We start from the raw sequence: 27,717 nt of genomic DNA on the forward strand, positions 1-27,717 counted from the left end.
TTCAAAAAAATTGTTAACTACTTTATAGATTTCAAAGGATAACCAAATGAAAAGGCAAAAAGGTAAGACGTGCTAAAAAAATTGTTCGAAAACCAAAGATTGAAAACGCATTGGAAGTTTATATGCCGCCACAATGCTAGCTAGCTCACCCTTCCCAGATGCCTCCGACACAGCAATTTTTGTAGTTCCAAATGTAAATCTAAATGAGATTGGGACACCTGCCGGATTTTTGTACTCTCCACCATTCCTTTTTATACCCTCCACCATTCCTTTTCATACCCTCCACCATTCCTTTTCATACCCTCCACCATTCCTTTTCATACCCTCCACCATTGGATTGGGGTATACTAATTTCGTCATTCTGTTTGTAACCCCTCGAAATATTCATATAAGACCCCATAAAGTGTATATATATTCTTGATCGTTATGACATTTTAATTTCTGTCTGTCAAAAGCACGCTAACTTTCGAAGGAGTAAAGTTAGCCGCTTGAAATTTTGCACACATACTTCTAATTAGTGTAGGTCAGTTGGTATTGCAAATGGGCTATATCGGTCCACGTTTTGATAAAGCTGCCATATAAACCGATCTGGGATCTTGACTTCTTGAGCCGCTAGGGGGCACAATTCTTATCCGATTTGGCTGAAATTTTGCATGAGGTGTTTTACTATGACTTCCAACAACTGTGCTGAGTATGGGTGAAATCGGTTCATAACCTGATATAGCTGTCATATAAAACGATCTGGGGTCTTGACTTCTTGAGCGTCTAGAGTGCGCAATTCCTATCTGATTTGGCTGAAATTTTGACGACGACGTGTTTTGTTATGACTTCCAAATACTGCTTCAAGAATAGTTCAAATCGGTTCATAACATGATATAGCTGCCATATAAACCGATATTGGGTCTTGACTTTTGAGCCACTAGAGGACGCAATTCCTATCCGATTGGGCTAAAATTTTGCATGAGGTATTTTGTTATTACTTCCAAAAACTGTGCTAAGTATGGCGCAAAACGGTACATAACCTGATATAGCTGCCATATACACCGATCTGGGGTCTTGACTAAACCGATTTCCCTATTTTATTTCTTCAGCCCCTAAAGTGCGCAATTCTTTCTTGGCTGAAATTTTACACAATGACTTCTACTATGGTCTCCAATATTAAGGCACAATGGGTACGTAAATAAGCAAAATCGTCGATTTTGGAGTGCAGATCAGATCAAAAGCTACCAACACATCCAGAAAAACTGACAGATTGGAGCGGTTTATGGGCTGGTGGCATCATTGGACCATACTTCAAAGATGATGGGAATCGTAACGTAACTGTAAATGGTGAGCGCTATCCATCGACTTTTTTTTGCCCAAAATGGGGGAGCTTGACTTGCAAAATATGTGGTTTCAACAAGACGGTGCCACATGCCACACAGCACGCGTAACAAAGGATTTATAGAGAAGCGAGTTCGGTGAACATTTTATTTCACGTTCGGGACCTGTTAATTGGCCGCCTAGATCGTACGATTTAACGCCTTTAGCCTATTTTTTGTGGAGTATATCTATATATATATATATGGAATATATCTTGTGTTTATATGAGCTTTAACATAGGCTCATATAAACACAAGATATATTCATTTACAGGTAGTGGCAGTTGCCCAACAAAAAAATATTGAGTGCACTCTCTGTCAAAATCAATGATTAGTGCAACCCTGATTTTGAGTATGTTACTTGCTCGCGCTATTTTTTGTGTGCTATGGTTCTTAACTATAATACACACACACAACCAAAAACTCGTTGACAGATAGTGCACCTCACGAGAAAAAATTGTACTAGCTGTTTACGGTACACTAGCTGGTAGTTATGTCATGTGAAACACAAGATGTAGTCATTTACAGGTAGTGGCAGTTGCTCAACAACAAAATATTAAGTGCACTATCTGTCAAAATCAGTGATTAGTGCAACCCTGATTTTGTGTATGTTACAAGTTCGCGCCATTTCTTGTTGTTTGTGTGTGCTATGGTTCTCAACTATTATACTTACACACAACCAAAACTTGTTGACAGATAATGCACTCGCTAGAAAAAATTTTACTCAGCTGTTTACGGTGCACTACCTGGTAGTTATGTCATGTATAAACAGACAAGCCCGCTTCAATTGACGCATTGGAAGACAACATTGAAACATTTATTCGTGAGATACCGGGCGAAATGTTGGAAAGAGTATGCCAAAATTTGACTACGCGGATGGACCATTAAAGGCGCGGTCTTGGTCAATATTTGCATGAAATAATCTTCCAACATTAAATTATATGGACCGTACTATCGATTCAAATAAATATTTCATGCCTTTTTCTGAAATTAATGTTTTTTTTGAAAAGCTTTCTTATAGCTCCTAAAAAATTACCCTTTGCTTTTATATTTAGTGCAAATTGTAGGTTTATAGTAGCTACCAGATTGTACACATTGTCTACGGTTGAATAGCCTCCTTTAAATCCAGCTTGATACTCATATAAGACTTTCCGACGATTAATCCATTCAGTAGTTCTTGAGTTCACTTTGTCCATCATTACCTTTTCTACATAATTCACGAAAGACATTCCTCGATAGTTATTTGCAACGTTTGGATCGCCTTTTTTTGTGAATTGGGCTTGTTTTTAACATCAAAGTCGTTGTGTCCATTCAGAATTCTTGTATAACTATCACATAACGCTTTTAAGAAATTTTCTGGAGTTAGAATGTTAGATTAATCCATTCTTAAAACCCGTTATTTGGCCCCGTATTCTTGTAGGGTGTGTTGAAAAGTGGGTATACATTGCGTTCTCGAATCTCAAATTGCTTTTATTTGGGCTCCATCTTGCCATGGCCATAAAATATGGCCAATTTAGGGGTGGACGGCCCCTAAACCCTTGGTTCTACAAATGAATATCAGATGCGGCGGCTTCGCAGTGCACCCAAATTTGGGTACCAATTTTTTGTTTTCAGATAAGAGTGCAAACAAAATTCGCTCGAATCGGTTCACACATCACCAAGATCGGGCGTTTATTTGAAATTAAAGGGGGATGGTCTGCCCCACCTTCAAAAATAATGTTGCCTATTTTTCCCACAGGACCATTCTATTCCATCTGTGAAAATTTAATCTTTCCGGAACATATAAACAAACAAACCAACACAAAATAATTTTTGTATATAAGATAAAGTTTTAAGCAACTGACAATAACTTCTATAACGGCCCTATTCATAACACTTAATGTGAATTTGAAATTGGTTTGACAGTTCTATACAGAAAATCTGTCGAATAAGTCTATTTCAAATTATATTAAGTTTTGTGAACACCAGTGTCAGTCAATACGGAACAAACACACTTTATTTTTTATATTGGATCGATATGGCACTTTTGCTTTTATAATTTAGTTTTTAATTTAATTAATTTATTTATTATTTTATTAATTAATTTTTTAATTTTAATTAATTAATTTGCTTTTTACCGTTCTCAATTATTTAAAATAGTTGCAGAGCTTTGCATTTAAACATTAACGTTATATGAGTTTATGATTAACGTAACATTTGTTAAACAACACAGGGTTGCTTAAGTAGCAAAATTTATAGCATACTTTTGGGCTCATATCTTAGCTAATACTACAGGATTCATGCATCACCCTGTGTTTTTCGACGGTTTGTGATTTGTAAAAAATTTTATTTGCCTAATTTATTAAAATGTACTTAAAACAAATACGTCAAAAATGATTCAATCATCGCATATTCATTCTATAATTGCACACAATTACTAAATGCTTGTCATATCAACCTGTAATATCAAAAACATACTTTTAGAAAAAATTTTGCAAGAGTTCCATTGTGGTGCTATTCAGAAATAATTTTGTCTGCGTAAAATACTTAAATTTTAACCGTCTTTTAAAAATTTCTACATTTTATATGCTATCAATTTTGTTAGCTTCACCTTGGCAACGAGTTTTAAACATTGCGTGAAGAAGAAGCATTGAAATTTCAAAACACAAATATTGCCCATATAAAAACCACCACCATCGTATTGTCCTGCCTACCTGACAGACAGCCAATTGGAAAGTGTGGCAGGTGTCCTGCTGGAATATATTCAAAACAATGGACATGACAAAAATAAGGAACACATGGCACATGACCAAAATTAGTCACTCTAAGTACCTGTTCAAATTCGGTTTAGTTGTCATTTAGCTACGGTAGCTACGAATTGAATGCCAAATGGCTAAACACTGTTTATATATTTTGGAAACAATTCATACTATCTTCTGTGGTTTTCTTATCTATTTTGTGAAAATTATATTTAGCAAAATTGGTGCAGAGAATTTGTGTTGCTCAGAAACTAACTTTTTACTTCTTAAAAACTTTAACTAAAAAAGGCAAAAAAGGGGAAATTTCTAACTTTTAGCAACGGGAGGCAAGGATCAAAAAGGCTGCCGCCACAATGAGTGAATTTAATGGCGAACAGTTTTATGGATTTTCCTCGAACACCAATCCAAATTCGATGACACAAACAGGGAATTTTGATTATCGGGTAAGTTGACCTTCAACCTCATAAAGGGTCGTTAATGAGTGCGTTTAAAGACATTTGACCTTTAACATTAAGTGCGTCAAAATGATAAATGAAATGTAGGTAACGACATTTTGAAAACAAATCTAACATTTCAATTTTAAATATTAAAATGGAATGTTTGAAAACATGTTTTTCAATTCGAAGAAACCGTTGCACAAATTAACTCTTTACTTGTGTGTAAGCCTCCGCGTAATTCCATCAAAATCGCTGCAGATTTCGAAATATCTCAAAGATATAGCTGCCACTCACTTGAATACCACATACTCGATAAATACACTAATCTTAATTATTTCTTTTTAAATTGTAGTTGAAAATGAAAGTAGAAAGTAAAGAACATTGTTATTTATTATTACTTGTCTTCTTTCAAAATAAATAAAATTAAAAATCTGTTCTCTTTTATATTGTAAAGGGAAATACATGGACCGATTTGAACCATAGTTAGCACAGTTGTTGAAAATGATAGCAAAACACCACGTGCAAAATTTCAAGAGGCACTAATGGCTTCGTAAATTGCAAAACACGAATTAGGTATCTGTCAAGATGCCAAAACAAAGAATATAAAAGTCGAATATCCTCGAAACCAGTGAAGATATAGTAGATCTCAAGCGAACTTTTCGTTAGGTTACAAAATTTTTTGGCCTGCCAAAAGGCGCTCGGACAACTTACAGTCCTAAAATTTGGCACACGATCATTACCCGTTCTCACATGACATATTTTTATACCCACCACCGAAGGATAGGGGTATATTCATTTTCTCATTCCGTTTGCAACACATCGAAATATCCATTTCCGACCCTATAAAGTATATATATTCTTGATCAGCGTAAAAATCTAAGACGTTCTAGACATGTCCGTCCGTCTGCCTGTTGAAATCACGCTACATTTTTCAAAAATGGAGATATTGAGCTGAAACTTTGCACAGAATCTTTTTTTGTTCATAAGCAGGTTAAGTTCGAAGATGGGCTATATCGGACTATATCTTGATATAGCCCCCATATAGACCGATCCTCCGATTTAGGGTCTTAGGCCCATAAAAGCCACATTTATTAACCGATTTTGCTGAAATTTGGGACAGTGAGTTGTGTTAGGCCCTTCAGCATCCTTCGTCAATTTGGCCCAGTTCGGTCCAGATTTGGATATAGCTGCCATATAGACCGATCCGCCGATTTAGGGTCTTAGGCCCATAAAAGCCACATTTAGTATCTGATTTTGCTGAAATTTGGGACAGTGAGTTGCGTTAGGCCCTTCAACATCATTCGTCAATTTGGCTCAGATCGGTTCAGATTCGGATATAGCTGCCATATAGACCGATCCGACCATTTAGGGTCTTAGGCCCATAAAAGGCGCATTTATTGTCCGATGTCGCCGAAATTTGATTTGATTTGATTTCAGATTCGGATATAGCTGCCATATAGACCGATCCTCCGATTTAGGGTCTGAGGCCCATAAAAGGCGCATTTATTGTCCGATGTCGCCGCAAGTTGGGACAGTGAGTTAAGTTAAGCCCCTTGACATACTTCTGCATTATCGCACAGATCGGTCCAGATTTGGATATAGCTGCCATATAGACCGATCTCAGTTTTAGGTTTTGTGGGCCATAAAAAGCGCATTTATTGTTCGATGTTGCCAAAATTTGAGACAAAGAGTTAAGATAAGCCCCTCCTCATATTTCTGCAATTTGGTCTAGATCGAACAAGATTTGCATATAGCTGCCATATAGACCGATATCTCGATTTAAAGTCTTGGCCTCATAAAAGGCGCATTTTTATTTCGATTTCACTGAAATTTGACATACTGACTTATGTTATGCTTTTCGATATCCGTGTCGTGTATAATTCAGATCGGTTTATTTCTAGATATAACTAATAAAACAAAACAATATTTTGTTATATACAATTGAACAATGACTTTTACTTATTAGTATTTGGTCCAAATCGAAACATATAGTGATATAGCTGCTATGGTGCTTAAGGTATGAATTTTGCGCCGGATTCTGACGAAAGATGGTTTACATATAGGTGGTGGATATCCAAAGTTCGGTCAGGCCGAACTTAACGCCTTTTTACTAATTTTTTTTCGATTTTCTCTTACTGAGGGTTGGAGCATTCCCATGTCATTGCTCGGCTTTTCTGGGGACACAATACCAAACATTAGGGGCGCGGTATGGAAAACTGTAAGGATTTTGTAAGTAGCACGGAATTCCCGACTAATGGCTAGTACTATGTTGGTTTTTCACTTTTTTGATACACTACAAAACTCTTAATGATAACATAATATTTTTATTAAACATATTGTATAAGTTATGGGGAATGTCCTACTGAATGAAATCAGCATTTTTCTTTTTTGCTTCAAAATCTCTTTTCTAGCAACGTAATCACTAAAAAATTTCGCATAAACGAACATAGTACCGCCCTTAGATTTTCTTTTTCGAGGTTACTTTTTAGTATTTAGAGCGCACAACTAGCTGAATACTGGCTTAGGTGTATCTCCTTAGTGGCAAGAGGCGGATTAATATATGCACCCTCTTTTCAACCTTACCTAACCTTTAGAGTAGGTGTATAATAAAGCCGCACCGCCCAAATTTTACCTTTCCTTACCTCAAAAAATTACCGATAGGAGTTGTTGTTCTCACACTTTCAAATGCCAACCAAACAATGTGTCCATTAGAAATTCTTGTTGTATTTTCCGTGTGTCTGGCGTCATTTGTCTGTTGCTCTAATGGTTTTTGTGCATACGTACAAACATTTTTCGACGTAAGGCAAAATTTTATAAATTTTCACTTGCCACCGAGCTGCTCAACATACTGACTACTCATCCAAAATTTTGTTTTTAATTGTTTTTGTTTAGTATAGTATTGGGTTGCCCAAAAAATTAATTGCGGATTTTTTAAAATAAAGTAAATGCATTTTTAATAAAACTTAGATTGAACTTTAATCAAATATACTTTTTTTCTAAAGCAAGCTAAAAGTAACAGCTGATAACTGACAGAAGAAAGAATGCAATTACAGAGTCACAAGCTGTGAAAAAATTTGTCAACGCCGACTATATGAAAAATCCGCAATTACTTTTTAGGCAACCCACTATTTTACATTATTTTTTATTGCGTTATTATTATTTATTATCCTATTTTACATTTTCCTCTTCACTTTCAGCACGTACGTTCAGAGTTTCTAGACAGTGCATCTCAAAAAGTAGCGAAAGCTCAAACATTCCTAGAAAAACCTTTAACAAAACCTGGCAACACTTCTAAACGAACTCCAACCCCAGGAAATCAATCAGAAAGATGCTCCTTTAAAAGAGATGTAGATGTGGAAACTCACATAGCTGGCTCTAAAACCCATCGACCACAGAAAAACCATTCGGTTCGCCAAATACCAGCGCATGAAATCGAAAACTTAATAGCCAAAGTAAAAGCTTTACAAAGGAATTCACAAATGGCTCCAAAGTATAACCATTACCAAAACTTACAAAGTCTTATTAGAGATCAAGATGAAAAAAACGATGGTGGACCTACGTCTCAATTGGTTTCACCCAATGAAGGTAGACCTCAAGGTATTCTGCGTAAACTATCACAAGATGAGACCTATATACAGCCAGAAATTTTAAATCAGACCTATAATATACCACCAAAGTCACCTATTCCACAAAGTCCAAGCCAGAATGACAGAACTTTTCAAAAGTTGGATTTTATAGAAGCCAGTGTTTGCAAAGCTCAGACACCTCTAATAATGGAAAATGTTCGAATGGAACCAAAACCTCAAGCAAAATGGGTTGAGGTCTGGGAACCTCAAAAAGGCTGCCGCTTAGAAAGAGAAATGCCTCGCTGCTTATCACACAAGTCGTATTGCACTTACGATAAGCCTGCATTGTCTTTAGATCCCCAACTATCTGCCAGACTTATGGCAGAGGTGATTGCCGATAATAATCCTATGACGGGCAGTTCTATGAATGTCAACCCCAGTGAGGATATTCAAAGCCTGGATAACTACATTGTGGAAGAGGATAGTGATTTGGAGTTTGAAATGATTGATAGAAATAATTATATGAAGTATATTGAACCGAAACCCTTGCCTGAGGATATTATAAATATGTCAGTTGATGCGGATGGAAGTCTAGCAGAATTCATTGCCATAGAGGTTGGAAGTTTTAATTAAATATTTTATTTAAATAGTTAAAGAAAAATGTTATTATTATGTTTATTTTATATTTACAGAGTGGTACCAAAGACTTGGATGTAACTTATCTAAAGAATGCTTCATTCATACATTTCACTGAAGAAACACAGGATGATATACCGGAGGTAAAATTAAGTCTTTTTTATAAGAAGTCCTTAAGAATATTAAAAAAATTATCATAATGCTGGCGACATTTGTGAGGTACTATGTCATGTAATAACTTGTTTCCAAAGCGGTGTCGCATTGGATTCGGACTTGTCCATAAAAAGAACTTTCCCCACTGATATGTGAGAGGTTTGCACCTGTTCCTTGATGGATTGTTCCTGGGCAAATTTGCATTTGCCTATTCAAACTTTTACAACAAAACCTATTTTAAAACATGTTAGTACGAGGGTTGCCTTTTATATTTTGAGATTGTACAACCCTTGGGTTGCAATCTGCCAACTGATAGCTCTATCGTAGAGCTTGACACTTTTGAGGTTACTGTACTCAGACCATTTTGACATACGAGCGCTATTTGTGTTGTTTACAGTAACTCAAAAGATTCGTCTCGGCCACTCTTATGGGTGACCACCATAAATGACCTATTACGGATGCTGACTGAGGAGGGATTTGATCCCGTTTGCTACGCAGACGATGTTATAATACTTCTAAGGGGTAAGGATCCGAACCAGTTATGCAGAAGGGCTGAAAGGGTCTTGCTATGGCATATAACTGGGCTAGACCCAGGGGTCTCAATGTTAACCCAGGGAAGACGGAAATATGCCTGTTCACGAGACTCGAAATGGGGCCTGAATCCGAGGATAATATGATCCTGCAGGCGTAGATCCGGGCGATCACGGAATGTGTGAAGAGGTGTGGTGCTAACGCGAGGACGTTGAGTGTAAACATCTTTACTGACAGTAATATGGCCATAAGGGCTATAACAAGCAGGACGGTAAGGTCACGAGCAGTTTTGCAGTGTAAGAAGGAGATTAACGCCATCTCTGAGGATGGCAAAATCCGCATCGTTTTGGTGCCGTGCCATAACGGAGTAAGGGGAAATGAAAGGGCAGACTTGGCAGATTTGGCGGTGAAGACCAGAGGACTGCCGTCAATAAAATTGGTTAACCCGAAGCCTTTCGGGTCGACGCAGTCCAAGTTAAGGGAGTGGGCGACGAATGCGCATGCAACATTCTGGAACAGCGAAACGATCGGTATGACGGCGAAAATCCCATGGGGGGGATCCAGATCGTGAGGAGACCCAACCCAACCAAATCCCGAAATATAAAAGGCAACCATCGTATCTACCTCAACAAGATGAGTGTATACAAACTTCGTCACACCTTGATATATTGACCATAAAAAGTTTTTGCTTGATCACCGGGACATATGGATGTGTACATCCGTACTTTTGTTTTATCGTATGCCCCCTCCGTTTCCGCTGTAATTTTGCCACCTTATACCAGCAATCGTTGTTGACTCTTACGTCTCACAACGACCAAAACGTTAAATACTCCGTTATATTCGTTGGGCTATTGTAATTGTTTTTGCTTGTGAGCATAAAACAATTGATGGTCGTATTTTACATTTTGAGCAATACTCACGAGGGCTCCATTGAGCGTAACTGAATAGAAGACACTCACAATCACAGCTACCGTTCAAAGTTATGCATACCTCATGCCCCATGGCAGCTATATCGAAATATGTTCCGATTTGGACCAAATACTAATAAGTACAAGTCATTGTTCAATTGTGTATAGCAAAATATTGATATTTTTATTAGATTCATCTAAAAATATACTGATCTGAACCATATACGACACGGATGACGAAAAGACCAACATAAATCACTGTGTCAAATTTCAGTGAAATCGTATTATAAATGCGCCTTTTATGGGGTCAAGACTTTAAATCGAGATATCGGTCTATATGGCAGCTACATCCAAATCTGGACCGATCTGAGCCAAATTGAAGAAGAATGTCGAAGGGCCTAACACAACCCACTGTCCCAAATTTCGGCGACATCGGACAATAAATGCGCATTTTATGGCCCTATAACCTTTAATCGAGAGATCGGTCTATATGGCAGCTATATCCAAATCTAGACCGATCTGGGCCAAATTGCAAAAATATGTCGTAGGTCCTAACACAACTCACTGTCCCAAATTTCTGCTATATCGGACAATGAATGCACCTTTAATGGGCTCACAACCTTAAATCGAGAGATCGGTCTATATGGCAACTATATCCAAATCTGGAATGATCTGAGCCAAATTGAAGAAGGATATCGAAGGGCTTAACATAACTCACTGTCCCAAATTTCGGAGACATCGGACAATAAATGCGCCTTTTATTGCCCCAAAACCTTAAATCGAGAGATCGGTCTATATGGCAGCTATATCCAAACCTGGACCGATCTGGGCAAAATTGCAAAAATATATCTTAGGTCCTAACTCAACTCACTGGCCCAAATTTCTGCGATATCGAACAATAAATGCACCTTTAATTGGCTCAAAACCTTAAATCGAGTGATCGGTCTATATGGAAGCTATATCCAAATCTGAACCGATCTGGGCCAAATTGAAGAAAGATGTAGAGTGGCCTAACACAACTCACTGTCCCAAATTTCAGCAAAATGGAATAATAAATGTGGCTTTTATGGGCCTAGGAACCTAAATCGGCGGATCGGTCTATATGACAGTTATATCCAAATCAGGACCGATCTATGGCAAATTGAAGAAAGATGTCGAAGGACCTAACACAACTCACTGTTCCAAATTTCAGGGGCTAAGACCCTAAATCGGCGGATCGGTTTATATGGGGGCTATATCATCCTTCCGTCGTGGGTACAAAAAAACAATAGACTATATCTATGCCACTCAACAACACTTGATGCCCCTTTCGTCTGCTTGCTTAGGCTTCATATGACACTCATCTTAGTGGTGCTCATTTGTAAACATCTAACGCTGTCCGACAACCAAATTGAAAAACACATTCCCATGAACACATCACTAAAATGTTCGGGCATCTCTCACTCTATTGTATTTGTGCGTGTGTTTCTAGCTTACTTTGTTTTAAGGTGGCATGCGTAACAGGCAATTGCTTTGGCCAAAGTGGCTATTGAGTGCCAAATTTTGGATCTCATGCAGATCTCTGAAATCGATCTCCCGGTATGAATTCTTAGGAATCTGTCGTTCATATTTCTTCTACACTTTGGTTATAATCTCTAACATCTACTTCCAACTAGAGCATTATAACTTTATAATATAAACTAATCCTCCGATTTTACTTATTTTATCGAATAGCTTTATAAACCTTTCCAATTGTTTTTTCGCCCTCTCCTCATCTTTCTTTTTCTATTTCAGCTTAAAGTCTACCTAGATAGCAAAGAGAAACAACAAACAAAAATTGAAGAATTCCTACAAAATAACCTGGAGCATTTTGAATCCTGCGAAATCCTCAATTCAAATGATCCATACAAACGGCCCTCTAAATCCTTTTCGCAAAATAAGCGGACAAGGCAAACCCTGCATAAACAGCATTTACAACAAACATTTGAAAGATTAGCTGCTGGAGGAGGAGGGGGCGCTATCTCATCTCGCTCCTGTAGTAAAAATTTTCCAGCGGAAAGTATTACCAGCTCTAGAAATCGCGCATTACGTTCACTATCCTCACCTCGTCCCCAGCCAACGGAGACTGGATCAATTTCTGAGCAATTGCCCATCAAGAAATTGAGAAAATCTGAAACTCAGTTATCTTTGAAAAATTTGAAAATAAGCAAATCCATTGAGAATCTAAAATTGGAAAAATCCAACATTTATAAAAAGATGACAAACACACAGGAGAAAATCATGGAGGCCATAGATAAACTAAGGTAAGGTGTTTTTGAGATTTTCTTTCAGAAAAACGACTAAACTATAGAGCTTAACCATGGCAACTTTAGTTTCATAAAAAATGAATATTTCGGTTCAGATTTCGATATAAGCATATCCCCCAATTCGATTTTTTGACCCCAACAAAATAATTTAATAAGCAAAATTTTCAAATGAATAAAAATATTTTTTTTACAAAAATTTTGTGGAGGTTTGTTTTTCAAAAATAGTTAAAACAAATTATGTTTTTCTTATTTTAGGAACAATTTGCTGCAATTAAATGCTCCCAAAGATAGCTTCGACAAAACCAAACGGCAGCGTAATGCTTTCGAATTTGCGGTGAGATTTTCGAGAAATTTTTTATATCCCCTTAAGGGAATGGTAAGTATTTTTTTTTTTTTTAATTTCCAAAAATAATTCATTGAAACCATTTTACCATTATTTTGTAGCTTGATGATCTGAAATCCACGCCTGTTGAACAATTCAACAGCCTGCACTCGAATGAGGCCTGCCTTCGTGTTTGTCAACTTTATGGCCTTATTTTGCAATCGGTGAACACCTATCAAAAACAACTGCGTTACTTTTTCCTAAACCACGTGCCAGAAAAATTACCCATTCTAATCGAAAAGATTTGTGAAGCCAATACAGAATGTTTGGAAAAGCAAATTTTCTCATCTCAGGACGTTGTTGTTGATGGTCTGCACCAAAAATGTTCCCAATTTTTTGATTTTTTGCAAGATTTTGATGAGGAGCGATTAAAAATGGCTAAAGAGGCATCACAACACAAATTGACATTGGAAAAGGCTAGCCACAATTATGATTTGAAAATGTGTTTTCAAGATTTAAGTATGTATGAGCCAACCTTGGTACCAAGGGCCGCAAAAAATCGAAAGAGACCAAAGGTATGTTTAATTAAAATATTAGAAAAATAATTTAATAATTTTTTATTAAATGAGCCCAAAACCATAAATCGAGAGACCGGATCGATTTGGGCCAAAATGCAGACAGTTGTCAAAGAGCCTAACACAACATACTGTGCCAAATTTTGACTAAATCGGACAATAAATGCGCCTTTAATGATTCCAAAACCTTATATCGAGAGATCGGTCTATATGGCATCTATACCTAAATCTGGACAGATCTGAGCAAAATTTAAGAATAATATTTAAGGGCCTAATACAACTCACTATCTCAAATTTCTGCGTAATCGGACAATAAATGCGCCTTTTATGGGCTCAAGACCTTAAATTGAGAGATCGGTCTATACGGCAGCTAAATCCAAATATGAACCGATCTGGGCCAAATTGAAGAAGGATGTTGAAGAGCCTTATTTAATCCACTGTCCCAAATTTTAGCAAAATCGGATAATAAATGTAGCTTTTATGGGCCTCAGACCCTAAATCGGCGGATTGGTATCTATGTGGGCACTATATCAAGATATAGCCCATCTTCGAACTTAACCTGCTTATGAACAAAAAAGAATCTGTGCAAAGTTTCAGCTCTCTATTTTTATACCCTTCACCATAAGATGGGGGGTATACTAATTTCGTCATTCTGTCCATCCAACAACTGTGCCAAGTATTGTTCAAATCGGTTCATAACCTGATATAGCTGCCATATTAACCGATCTTGGGTCTTGACTTCTTGAGCCTCTAGAGGGCAATTCTTATCCGATTGGAATGAAATTTTGCACGACGTGTTTTGTTATGACATCCAACAACTGTGCCAAGTATGGTTCAAATCGCTCCATAACCAGATATAGCTGTCATATAAACAGATCTGGGGACTTGACTTTTTGAGCTCCTAGAGGGCGCAATTCCTATCCGATTTGGCTGAAATTTTTCATGAAATATTTTATTCTTACTTTCAACAATTGTGTCGAATAAGGTTGATAACCGGATATAGCTGCCATATAAACCGATCTGGGATCTTGATTTCTTGAGCCTCTAGAGGTCGCAATTATTATCCGATTTGCCTGAAATTTTGTACTACGCATCCTCTCATGACCATCAACATACGTGTTTATTATGATCTGAATCGGTCTATAGCCCGATACAGCTCCCATATAAATCGATCTCTCTATTTTACTTCTTGAGCCCCCAAAGGGCGCAATTCTTATTCGAATTGGCTGACATTTTACACAGTTCTCCAACATATAATTTAACTGTGGTCCAAACCGGACCATATCTTGATATCGACATATACGTTCGCCAGATTTTGGCTAATTTGCAATAATGGTGTTATTTGTCAAACGTATTTATTACAGTTTAAACATATTTGCTCTAAATTTTGTATTTGTTTTTTTTTAATATGATGATATTTGGGTCGGATGTCGGGAGGACTAAAACAACTCCCTGTCTGAAAGTTCAGCAAAATCAGGTTATAATTGCAGCTTATTATGTTATCCTTAGGTTAGGTTATGTAGGAGTGGCAGTCCTTTACAGACTCACTTAGACAATTTTGAGTCATTTGTGATACCACAGTAGCGACAGACCAAGGCTTATGGCGGGAATCGAACCCACGACCCCAGCACTGGTAATCCAAGCACGCTAACAACTCGGCTACAGGGGCGCGCGGTTGGTAGCTTAACATGACATTATAATCTTAGGCGGGAAGACTTGGTTATTGAAAAGTTACTGAAAATAAATTGCCTGATATCGTATACAGCATAGGCTTGCGCAAGACAATTCATTGTTGCTTTCAAGACACACTTCATTTAAAATACAACATTGTATGAGACAATTGAGAACTGAGTCAAACAGATAAACAGATAAACAAGACACCAAGTAACGAGACGTTGAATACATAAAATGAGCCCCTTAGCAAAAAGGAAGATTGATTCGGATTTCAGCATGCATGTAGGTACATTTTGCTTCAGATAGAGTTCTACTTTTCTTGTCGTCTGCTTTTGTAGCACGAAAATCGTACGAAGACAACGCGGTTGATTTAGAGAAAGCATGGGTAAACATACACACGCCTAGTTTTTATATCGTACACCACCACTATGGTACAGGGTATTATTAGTTTATGCATTTGTTTGCAACGCTGAGAAGGAGAAGAGCTAGACCCATTGATAAGTATACCGATCGACTCAGCATCACTTTCTGATTCGATTTAGCCATGTCCGTTTGTGAGTCCATGTATTTTTGTAATCAAGGTACATTTCGTATTTGTTGTCCAATCGTCACGAAATTTTGCACATGCCATTTTTTTTTGGCTCAAGGACGAACGCTATTGATTGATTGGTATATGTACGGCCCGATATGCATTTAAATCGCCGTAGTAACTAAAATTTTCAACCGATCTGCACAAAATTTGCCACGGATTATTTATTTGCCACGGACTTTATCAAAATCGGTTCAGATTTAGATATAAAGGGTGATTTTTTTGAGGTTAGGATTTTCATGCATTAGTATTTGACAGATCACGTGGGATTTCAGACATGGTGTCAAAGAGAAAGATGCTCAGTATGCTTTGACATTTCATCATGAATAGACTTACTAACGAGCAACGCTTGCAAATCATTGAATTTTATTACCAAAATCAGTGTTCGGTTCGAAATTTTGACAAATTTTGTTCACCGATGAGGCTCATTTCTGGTTGAATGGCTACGTAAATAAGCAAAATTGCCGCATTTGAAGTGAAGAGCAACCAGAAGCCGTTCAAGAACTGCCCATGCATCCCGAAAAATGCACTGTTTGGTGTGGTTTGTACGCTGGTGGAATCATTGGACCGTATTTTTTCAAAGATGCTGTTGGACGCAACGTTACGGTGAATGAACACATTTCGAACCGAACACTGATTTTGGTAATAAAATTCAATGATTTGCAAGCGTTGCTCGTTAGTAAGTCTATTCATGATGAAATGTCAAAGCATACTGAGCATCTTTCTCTTTGACACCATGTCTGAAATCCCACGTGATCTGTCAAATACTAATGCATGAAAATCCTAACCTCAAAAAAATCACCCTTTAGCTCCCATATATGTACCGCCCGAATTGCTGTTAAAAGTTGTAGTTACTACGACCCTGTCGTAGTTACTACAACTGCTGCAGCGGCGATGAATTCGAGATAAAAATACTTCCAAGTACTGAATGCAACTTGTTCGTTTTACTCTATCTTCAGTATCCCGCTCTTCAGTTATCTTGAAATACAACACCATGTGGGTTCAGTGTTGACGAGTTCAGCAAAAACAGTCACCTTGGACATATGCATAACAAGTATTGGTATACATTTCGAAGGGAGACTAAACTTTCTAGTTCACCACCATCACTCTGCTCATATCCACATGACTGATGAGACGCGCGGCTTTATAGTTAATTTTTGTGATACTAATTCTACATCCTATGAAAATTGGCATTTATGATGTTGAACGACCACGGAGATTACCATCCCCGTTTACCTGCAAGTCAATGTCACTTTCTTATAATATAATGTATAACAGAATATAATTTTTATAATATAATGTATAAAAGCATATTAACTAAAATATAAATTTATATTTTATACAATTTTAAAAGTTCAATGTTTTAAATTTATTTTAGCTCAAATCAAAACGATCCATTGCCACTATTCCCATAGACGAAGTCAAGGATTCTATAAATGAAATGCCGAAGGATGAAAATATTACAACGCATATTCAAAATGTTCCTCTAGAGTCCAAAAACTCCACTACTCAAGTAAATTTGCCGCTAGGTGATGGCGATGGTCCAGGCTTAAGTAAATCAGTGATTGAAGCTTTACAAAATGTAACAAAAGAACAAGTTCAACAACTTCTTCAACCCATACTGGCCTCTATGGGAAAAGCTTTAGAAAATCAGGTAAATTTAGAATTCATTGTCAAAACTCTTTTCAATAACTATTTTTATAACGATTCACTAACATTATTAAAGCCTGGTATAAATCTTGAAAGCTTTACTGAAGTTCTTACGAATATTACTTTCGCTCATAACGGTTGACTCTAAGGAAGTTTCTGTTTATGCTGCCTTTATGAAAATTGTTGAGTGCCGTTCCAATGTGGATAATTGTGAAAAAAACAATATTTGTTTGATTTTCTTTTATTAGGCTAAAAAATTATTTGTTTTTGCTTTAGTGCGTGTAAAATAAATTTAGTAATGAAATATTTTATGTTTTTATTGAAAACATTTTCTTCGTAATGTGACTTCACTCAAAAAAACTTAAGTAAATACTTTTAATACAGACAAAATCCAAATCCATCCTTCAATTGAACCAACCCGCGAACAATTCTGTTCAAGTGAACGTTTTACAGTTGGTATATCACTATCACCAGCTAGAACAGCTAATTGTAGCGTTCTGGCCCTGTTTATAACCTACACCACTACTGTGGTACAGGTTATTGTAACTTAGTGAATTTTTTTATAATACTCAGAAGGAAGAGAGATAGACCCATTGATTAATATATCGATCGACTCAGAATCACTTTCTGATTCGATTTAGCTATGTTAATTTGAGTACAAAGTATAGGTCGCAATTTTCATCCGATCGTTTTCAAATTTGGCACAAGCATTTTCTTCAGCCTAGAGACGAAGCCTATTGAAATTGGAAAGTTTCAACATTATTGGAGAATTTTATATATATTTTATAGAAATTGGCTCAGATTTAGATATGGCTCCAATATATATGTTCGTCCGATTTGGAATAAAATTCCAATTATATTTTTATTTGTAAACCGATTCTGTGAATTTCATAGAATTCGGTTCAGACTTAGATTTTGCTCCCTCATATATATTTTTGTCCGATTTGGACTAGTATTGCAATAATTTAAATTAATTTATTGATTTCATGACAGTACAAAAAGAATTAAGTTGTAATTAGTACTGTCTATTCAACAAAGGTGCCGTACATAATATTTGTTTCTCAAATGCATAACTTTTAAACAAAATTAATCAAGAAAAACAAAAGATTACATTAAAAAAAAAATATAAATATATATATTAAGCGGTATAAAATGTGGTGTTGTATCAACATTTAATTCAAAATTATTGTAATGAAGTGAAGTGCCTGGTAAGGATAATTTTGAAGACATTGTAATTTGATGTTTATCGTAATCTAAATGGTAGGTTGTTTCAAAGACTAATGGTACTTATGAAAAATTGTCGTTCAAAAATGAGATATCGAAATCTTATTGGCGTTATAATGTTGAACTTGTCAGACCTTGACAAAACCAATCTATAACGTAGGTATTTAGGCTCAGCAGAGTAAATAATTCTATGTAATACCAGATTTGTGCAAAGTCCAAGAAGATTTTTAAAATCCATGCCGTAAAACGAGCCAAATGTGTCAAACTTTCACGTCAACAACAACACAACAATATATCGGTTTTAAAAGGAGATAAGAATGAGCGATTCTATGCCGTATATTCACAGGGATGAAGTATTGAATCTTCCATATGACGCGAAGCTTACCTGTGCTGCGCCAATAGTGGATTCAATGTGTTTATTCCACAATAGCCTGCTGCCAAACATGACACCAAGATTTCTAGCTTGTGTCACATATTCTACAGCGCATTCACCGATATAAATCCTTGGGAAATCATCTCGTTCCATAGCCCGTCTGGGTATCACCAGGCACTTAGTCTTGGTGGGGTTCAACTGAAGGCCATTTACTCTGAGCCATTGGCTTAGAAGACGCAAGTTTTCGTTTATGTCCCTAATGCAAGAAGTTAAGCCATCTAACGTGCTCGAAAAAGCAAAATTGGGCATCATCTGCATAAATATGTGTATCGCAACCTCTTGGCATATTGACAATATCGTTGACACATAGTGAAAAAAGCAATGGTCCCAGCACTGACTCCTGGGGGACATCACGTGAGCATGTCAAGTAACCAGAAGAGCAGCCATTTACGGTAACAGATTGTATCCTTTCGGACAGATATGATTCCATAAGTTTCGCCGCATAATGACCGAAATCGAAATAATTCCTAAGCTTCCAAATTAAAATATTTGGTCATTTGTATAATAATGAAAATCGGTTTAGATTTACGTATAGCTCCCATATACATTTTCGTCCGATTTTGAATAATACTCAATAATTTAGTAATTTGTTAACAGATCTTCAAAAAATTTGGCACGAAGGTTTCTCTTATGACACTTCTGATGACTGATGAATTTCATTGAAATTTGTTCAGTTTTATATATAGCTCCCATACATATGCATCTACCGATTTTTACTTTCACTTAAGGCCTTTGTTAACCCATTTATCAATCGATCTTCTCAAAAAATCTAATATTAACAAATTTTAAATTCGACGACTTAGCCTGCATATCCAATGTGGTGTAGGGTATCAAAATCGGGCTTCACCCGACTTTAGCCCGTCCTAAATAGTTTTTATATACAAATCTTTCTGTTGACCTATCTTGGAGGTGTATGGGGTAGATGTTGGAGGGCATAAACTCGCTTCACTTATTTAACTTTAGCTAAAACAGGTAAATATTGGTACTTTAAGGGGATTTACATACCAGCTCTATAAAATGGAACGATGGGACCCTTTCGCAATAATGTAAGCGAATAATTTTATTCGTTCAACCGCTATCAAGATAGTTGTAATTGAAGTGGTTAACGAATCATCTTCCAGCGTAAACAAACTTTGTAGCTCTTTAAAAATTTTTGGAGGTTATGTTAACCAAACCTATTTAACCTCCAACAAAACTTTAAAAGTTTTTACTTATCTTACTTTATTTTTTTAATTTAAAATATTTCAGTAAAAATAAAACATCACTTTCATTGGTTTTGTTGTGTGGGGTTTATTTGAGTTTTATTTTATTACAATTGTGTTGTATAATAAATTGGATATGGATTTCCTTTATACAAAATAAATTTGATTATATAATTTATAAATTAATTAATTAAAAGTTAACATTATTATTATTAATCAGAATTAAAAAAAAAAATAGTAAAACAACATGCATTATACATTCTTTATTATATATGAAAATTTTGAAATTTGTTCATGTTATGAAAAGGATAACAACCCAAAGATAAACTCCTTAAGAGAAAATATTCAAAACAGATAAAAACACTTAGCTGAGCTTCTATTTGCTAAATAATTTCTGTAAAAAAAAATTTGCAGAAAAATCAAAAGAACCAGAAGAGAACAGATCTTGTAGCGCTGGAATGTTATAAAACAAATAACCATATTTAAGACATTACATTATTTAATAATTTTTAAAATTAAATTTTTGCCAAAATTTTTATTTATGAGCATTAAGGAGATTTTGTTTGAATTTTTAAGATTAATTATTTTAAAATATAATAATAAAAACAAAATATAAAATTTTGAAATTTTATTTCAAAATTATTTTTATATTACAGAAGAAAAAAACTCAAAATATTACTAAAACCAAGAGTCAAGCAAAACAAAGATAACAATAACAATTTGTAATACAAATGTGTAACAAATTGTAAAAAACGGTTTATGAGAGTAGGTGTGGTGTCAAATTCTGTGGTATACGTTGTTGCATTACAAAGTGGTAGGGTGTATCATTTATAGGGTGCAAACAATTCGTAGATAGTTCCGGTATATGTAATAAGTGTAATCCTTGTATTTCCCTTCAAGAACCTCCTTCTTTTCTTTCTCATTTTATTTTTTAATAAACATTAACAAAACAATTGGAATGAAGTTCCTTTTTTAACTTCTAACACTAAGTTGCTCAAGAGATTGTTTTTCTTTGCTGGGAATATAGAGCATAAAATGGCAGTTTTTTAACCATTTGACTATCTACATTTCTACAACTACCAACAAACAAAGGCATTTTTGATCTGCCAAAGGATATTCCCTAGACCAGTGTGTGTTAACATCATATGTATATAGCATAGCTTTTGTTTCCTTGTTAATATATTCTTATCCAATAGAGAGAGATAGCGTGATAGTGGAATTGAGTGTAAGAGAGAGAGAGAGAGATAGCTATATAGAGGTTCGTTGTTATTTTCTAATAGTATTCACAATTTAGTTGCTGCTTTCGCTTTAGTTCATGTCACTGGATAATTAGTCACTCCTCCTTCAAACTTCTTTAGGCCGAGCAATCTGTACAAACTGGCCTATTCTCTTCAACGGCAAAGGTCGAAGCGGTTATGGGATTGGAACATTTCTGTAAGAAAGAACAAAGAGATATGCTTTGAAATGTTTTATATTCGTTCCAAAATCAGTTCCAGAATACCTTTCCGAAATTGAAATGTTCTATATGAAAATTAAAATAAGCTTCAAATTCCCATGAAATTTTATATTTTCAAGAAGATGAAAAATATTTATCTTCGTATATTTCCCGATTTTACGCAATTTCGTTGAATTGCATTTAATCGTAAATGTAATCGTTAAAATGTAAATGTAAATTTTTCGATAACAATTGCAATTAACGATAAAATTCTTAATCCCATGGCAGCCGGTTGTACATACCAGATTGACTCGATGTAGTCCTTCATCGGTAAAGGCTGCCGCCTCAGTGTACAACAACAATGATAACAAATAACAAAGTAAGAGTTCGATAAAATTTTAAATGTTCAATAAAAATTAGTAATTATTTTATTATTTGATCAAAAAACTTTCGATAAAATTTTTAGTTATTTAAATTTTCTATAAAAATTTCAAATTTGGACTCATTTTTAAACTTTTGATAACAACTATAATTGTTAATTAATTTTTTTTAATTTTTAAAAAATTTATTTATCGATAAAAATGTGAATTTCAGTAAAAATTTTAATTTTCAACAAAAATTTTCAGTTTTGACAATTTTAATTTTTATAAAAATTTTACATTTTAATTTTCGATAACAAATTTTTTTTTTTTTTTTTTTGATAACAAAAAAAATTAATTTTCGATAACTAATTTTAAGTCAAATTTGAATTTTTGATAAAACTTAAAATTTTTGATATAAATTTGAATTATTGACAACAATTTAAATTTTCGTTAAAATTTGAATTTGAAATAAAAATATGAATTTTCTGTAAAAATTCCATAAAAAGACTTTTTGCTGAATAAAGATTGCAACTTCAGAGACATTTTCGCTCCTTAATCGTCATTTAAATGATTTTAGATTTTTAGAAAATATTTCTAATTTTCTAAACAATTTAACTTTAAACAATTTAACTTTCGTTTACAATTAAAATTTCCGATAACTGTTAAAGTTTTCGACAAACTTAAATTTTTGACAAAAATTTATATGGTCAAAAAATTTAAGTTTTCGATATGTATTCAAGTTTTGATAAAAACTTTAAATCTAGATAAAAAAAAAATTTCGATAAAAATTTAAATTTTCGACCAAAAATAAATTTATGCTAATTATTTGAATTTTTAATAGCAATGTGATTACTTAGCAAAAATTAAAATTCTGACATTTATTTAAATTTTGTAACTTTCTATAATTATTTAAAATTTTGAAACAAATTTATGTTATCGTAAAACAGAATTTTTGATACAAATTAAAATTGTCGATATGAAACTGAATTGTCAATTAAAAAATTTTATGCAAGTAAACACACTTTTCGATAAAAAAAAAGAATTGTGTTTTCGATACAAATTTTAACTTTTTTTGAAATAAACAATTAATTTTCGGTAAAAATTCGAATTTCTTTAATTCGAATTTCTATAAATTTTCGATAGGAAATTGAATTGTCAATAAAAAATTTTTTGAAAGAAAACTCACATTTTCGATAAAAAAAAATTTTGATTTCCATAACAAAATTTAATTTGCGGTGAAAAAATTGATTTTTTGATATCTAAAAAATTTAATAGAAATAGAAATTTAAATTAAAAATTGTACCGTAACATCGACGAGTAAAAAAAATGTCATTGAAAAATAACTAATAAATTTAAGTTATCGATAAACATTTTAATTTTCGATAAAAAATTAAACTTTCGATATAAATTGAGTTTTAGATAAAAATTACAACTTTTGTAAAAAAATTGAATTTTTGTTAAAATTTTGGATTTTTGACTTTTTTTTAAATGAAAAAATTAATTTTCAGTAAAAATTCAAATTTCGATAAATATTTGAATTTTCAATGCAAATTCAAGTTTTAAGTGCAAATTAAAATTTTCGATAGGAAATTGCATTGTCGATAGGAAATTGCATTGTCGATAAAAAAAAATTTGATTTCGATAAAAAAGTTTTAATTTCGATAAAAAAAAAATCATTTTCGGTAAAAAACGGTAAAAAAAAAGTTTTTGATATATAAAAAATTTCTATAGAAATTTAAATTCAAAATTTTACCATAACATCGACGAGCAAAAATAATGTCAATGAAAAAAAATTAATAAATATTTTATTTCCATAAATTTAAAGTTTTCGATGAAAAATAAAATTTTGGTAAAATAAAATTTTCGAAACTAAAATTTCCAAATTTTCTGGAAAAAATTAATCTTTGTGTGAAAACTAAAATATTTATGGACTATTTTAGTTTTAACGCAATATTTAATATTTTCACAAAAAATAAATTTTCAGTAAAAAATTTGATTTTAGATAAATTAAAATTTTTTAAATGAAAACAAAATTTTTTTTGTATATGAAAGTATTCAATGCATATTTAAATTTCTTTATGAAAACTAAAATTTTAACGGAAAATAACATTTGGCAATATTATCAAAAATTTTGAAAAAAAATAAAATTTGCATTTAAACAAACAATTTATGCAAAAAAAGAATCCTTCGATGACAACTAAAATGTTCGATAAAATTTAAGACTTTTCAAGAAAATTTAGTAAAAGTAAAGTTTTCGTCTGCTTGCGCTTTCTTTTTTGGTATTAAAATCTTATTTAGATTCCATTGCAGGCTATAGACCATTCCGTACAATGCTTTCTATTCAAAGAATAGCACAGCAGAGAACTTCCAAAAGTAAGGCAAAATGTGTGATGCTGCTTAAAAGCATTTGACCGGCTTTCTGTATCGCGATTTCTGATTCGCCAGAATCTTCTTCAGCAGAAATTTGTCAAATGAATCATGGTGCTTTACATACCAACCAACTAGAGTAGGTTGCAAAGCACACATCCGAATTTGGACAGGGCTCTTAAAGACAACTTAATTCACAAGCGCAATAGAAAACAAGTGAAATCTTACTTCCCTTATTCAAATCCAACTTATCCAACAATGTCAATAGCAGTGCAAAACGAATATTTAAATTTTCACGAAAACTTCGAATGCATGCCTATTCAATGAAAAATTATAATTTTTCACATTTTCGATGTCAATTCAAATTTGAATTTGAATGTGTAAGATGGCAATGCATATTTTCATATATTCATATTGGGTTGCCCAAAAAGTAATTGCGGATTTTTTAAAAGAAAGTAAATGCATTTTTAATAAAACTTAGAATGAACTTTTTTCAAATCCGCAATTACTTTTTGGGCAACCCAATATGTTCCAAAAAATTCAATTGGCGTATCCAGTGTAAATTTGAGCTTACCTTGCATTTGAAACAATCCCGATGCCATTTGGCATCCAAGGCCACAATGGCATTTTCCGTTATGGGTTTGGAACAACCGGCGCAACGGGCAGCAAAAAGTTCCTCGAAATCCGCCTTGCAGAAGGCCTTGCCATCGCGTTCATAGAAAGAGGTGCCAACCAGGGGTTTATGACAGGGTCCGCCGCAACAGAAACACTCCTCATGCCAGGTCTTACCCAAAGCCTTGATGGTGCGCTGGAAAAAAAGTAGAGAAACATTTTTGTAAATATTGTTATAATGAAACTTATTTATAATAATCAAAAAGTCTACATTTCAGAAATTAAAAAACACTGAGTACTAAATTGATTCTTAATATCAGCATCTTTTTGGCGCATTTTGGTTTTCTTCTCATAAAATGTATTTTTAATGTGTCTCTGTCTACTGGATGGCCATTGTTCGTTGCCTCCGCCTCGCCTAGAATCTGTTAGCAATTAAATAATAACAATAATGGCAAAATTATCTTAATGCAATTCTCATTTCGCAAAAAACAACCAACAATAACAAAATAATGATGCCTTTAATTTTGCATTAATTCATGGCTAATTTTTCATTGTTGTTGTTTTTGTTTAGCTGTGGCCATTGTTGACATTTTGTAACGTAAACACGTACGTTACGAATTGAATTTGAAAATTGCGGTGTCCCATGGAGGAAATAGCGGTGTTGGCAGCAGCAGTCACCAATGTGTGCGTCCACATGAGTTAGTCTTGCTCTTGGTCATCGTCATTGTTGTCATCGTCATTACATTTGAGATTTAATTGTTTTAATATATCGAATTGTAAAAACTGTATAAAATTGTTGCCGTTGCCATGGAAATGATTCATTATTCAATAGAGGAGGTTCAATGGGATCGAAACAAATTTAGATGTAGATGACAATGGCAATTTTATTTTAAACCATTTAACTTGACCACAAAATGTGAAAAAGACAGAAACAGATTTAAAAATAAGAAATAGGCCGGAAGAATACTTTGGTCCAACAGTTGGCATATTTATTTTGCTCAAAGCAAAAACCGATATGGCAATGTGGATAACAGATTTTACCGCGATATATGGATACAGATTTTACCACCAAGTCTAGGGCAATGTTTGCAGATCGAACAAGTAAGAGCGTGCTAAGTTCGGCCGGGCCGAATCTTATATACCATCCACCATGGATCGCATTTGTCTTTTTAGGCAAACAAAGAATATTGAATAATAACTATTATGCTATTGGAGCTATATCAAGTTATAGTCCGATTCGGACCATAAATGAATGCTGAACATTGTAGAAGTCATTGTGTAATATTTCAGTTCATTCAGATAAGAATTGCGCCTTGTGGGCTCAACCAGTAAAATCGGTTTATAGGGGAGCTGTATCAAGCTATTGATCGATTCAGACCATATTGAACACGTATGTTGAAGGTCATGAGAGAAGCTGTTGTACAAAAATTTCTGTCAAATCGGATGAGAATTGCGCCCTCTAGAGGCTCAAGAAGTCAAGGTCCTAGATCGGTTTATATGGCAGCTATATCAAAACATGGATCGATTTGAACCATACTTAACACAGTTGTTGGAAGTGATACCAAAACACTACGTTCAAAATTTCAGTCAAGTCGGAAGAGAATTGCGCCCTCTAGAAGCTCAAGAATTCAAGACCCAAGATCTGTTTTAAATGGGAACTATGTCAAAACATGGACCGATTTGGCCCATTTACAATCCTAACCGATCTACACTAATAAAAAGTATTTGTGAAAATTTCAAGCGGCTAGCTTTACTCCTTCGAAAGTTAGCGTGCTTTCGACAGACAGATGGACAGACGGACGTACATGGCTAAAACGACTTAAAATGACATGACGATCAAGAATATATATATACTTTATGGGGTCTCTGACGCATATTTCGAGGTGTTACAAACAGAATGACGAAATTAGTATGCCCCCATCCTATGGTGGAGGGTATAAAAACGAGAAACCAAAAAAACAATGGTGATGAAATTCAATATATTCATTCATCTATAGTTCTGAATGACACGATCGGTCGAGGGGCCAAAATTCATAATAATAAGAATCCTATTTAAATAGTAAAGTTTAATCCGAATCAGTTACAAAGAAATTCCAAACGAGATTTGGAGATGATTTAGGGCTGGGCTACACCTAATGGTCTAAACTGGAGAAGACTCAAATCTGCCTGTTTTGGGAGAGGGGCCACGTTTCCTCAATAGAACAATTTTCACATCTGACAACGCGACTTCATGACATTTGTCTTAGATACGAATTTGAACCAGAATGACTTTCATGATCATACTGATAAGCTTACAATTGCTTAAAAAGGAGTACAGAGCTTGAAGATGGTCCATTGACTGACGTATTACTCGGTGGTATGCTGCATGGCGATAAAGATAAAGTGCAACATAAGGGTAATTCCACAGGTTCAGAGAAATGGATCGAGCACTGAAATCTATAGACATACCATTTAACTATGTGCCAGCCACCTTGCTATGAAGTTAAAGAAGATTGGAAGTTGACAAAGGTTTTTTTTTTTTTTTGTTAGACCGTACAATAGCCCGATTTCTGGCTGGACACCTTTACGAATTGCTCTATTGGGAAGTTATTCTCGTCAGAGAACTTGTTAGGCTTTATCATGAACTCGCTATTTAATATATGTTCCATCCTTTCACG

The 27,717-nt window shown here is 34.6% G+C and overlaps 2 protein-coding genes across 4 annotated transcripts in view; one reads left to right on the forward strand and one right to left on the reverse strand.

The window, feature by feature from the left end:
• The first annotated feature begins 4,134 nt into the window (after positions 1 to 4,134).
• Positions 4,135 to 27,717, forward strand: part of LOC106091020 (uncharacterized) — a 126,244-nt gene continuing 102,661 nt past the window's right edge. The window contains exons 1-7 of one of the 2 annotated variants that reach the window (XM_059366238.1): positions 4,135 to 4,542; positions 7,734 to 8,717; positions 8,795 to 8,881; positions 12,104 to 12,612; positions 12,871 to 12,991; positions 13,060 to 13,512; positions 17,154 to 17,429. In XM_059366238.1, coding sequence (XP_059222221.1) covers positions 4,453 to 4,542; positions 7,734 to 8,717; positions 8,795 to 8,881; positions 12,104 to 12,612; positions 12,871 to 12,991; positions 13,060 to 13,512; positions 17,154 to 17,429 — 2,520 coding nt within the window. In that variant the 5' untranslated portion in view covers positions 4,135 to 4,452. The remainder of the gene's footprint in view (positions 4,543 to 7,733; positions 8,718 to 8,794; positions 8,882 to 12,103; positions 12,613 to 12,870; positions 12,992 to 13,059; positions 13,513 to 17,153; positions 17,430 to 27,717) is intronic. The other variant, XM_059366239.1, reaches the window with a different exon arrangement.
• Positions 20,898 to 27,717, reverse strand: part of LOC106091028 (transforming growth factor beta-1-induced transcript 1 protein) — a 75,005-nt gene continuing 68,185 nt past the window's right edge. The window contains exons 3-5 of one of the 2 annotated variants that reach the window (XM_059366241.1): positions 25,023 to 25,256; positions 23,268 to 23,340; positions 21,530 to 21,716 (exon numbers count right to left, since the gene is read on the reverse strand). In XM_059366241.1, coding sequence (XP_059222224.1) covers positions 21,715 to 21,716; positions 23,268 to 23,340; positions 25,023 to 25,256 — 309 coding nt within the window. In that variant the 3' untranslated portion in view covers positions 21,530 to 21,714. Of the gene's footprint in view, positions 21,717 to 23,267; positions 23,341 to 25,022; positions 25,257 to 27,717 lie in introns of both variants that reach the window. The other variant, XM_059366240.1, reaches the window with a different exon arrangement.

The sequence above is a fragment of the Stomoxys calcitrans genome, chromosome 4, assembly GCF_963082655.1.
Source record: "Stomoxys calcitrans chromosome 4, idStoCalc2.1, whole genome shotgun sequence".
In the NCBI taxonomy this organism is placed as follows: domain Eukaryota; kingdom Metazoa; phylum Arthropoda; class Insecta; order Diptera; family Muscidae; genus Stomoxys; species Stomoxys calcitrans.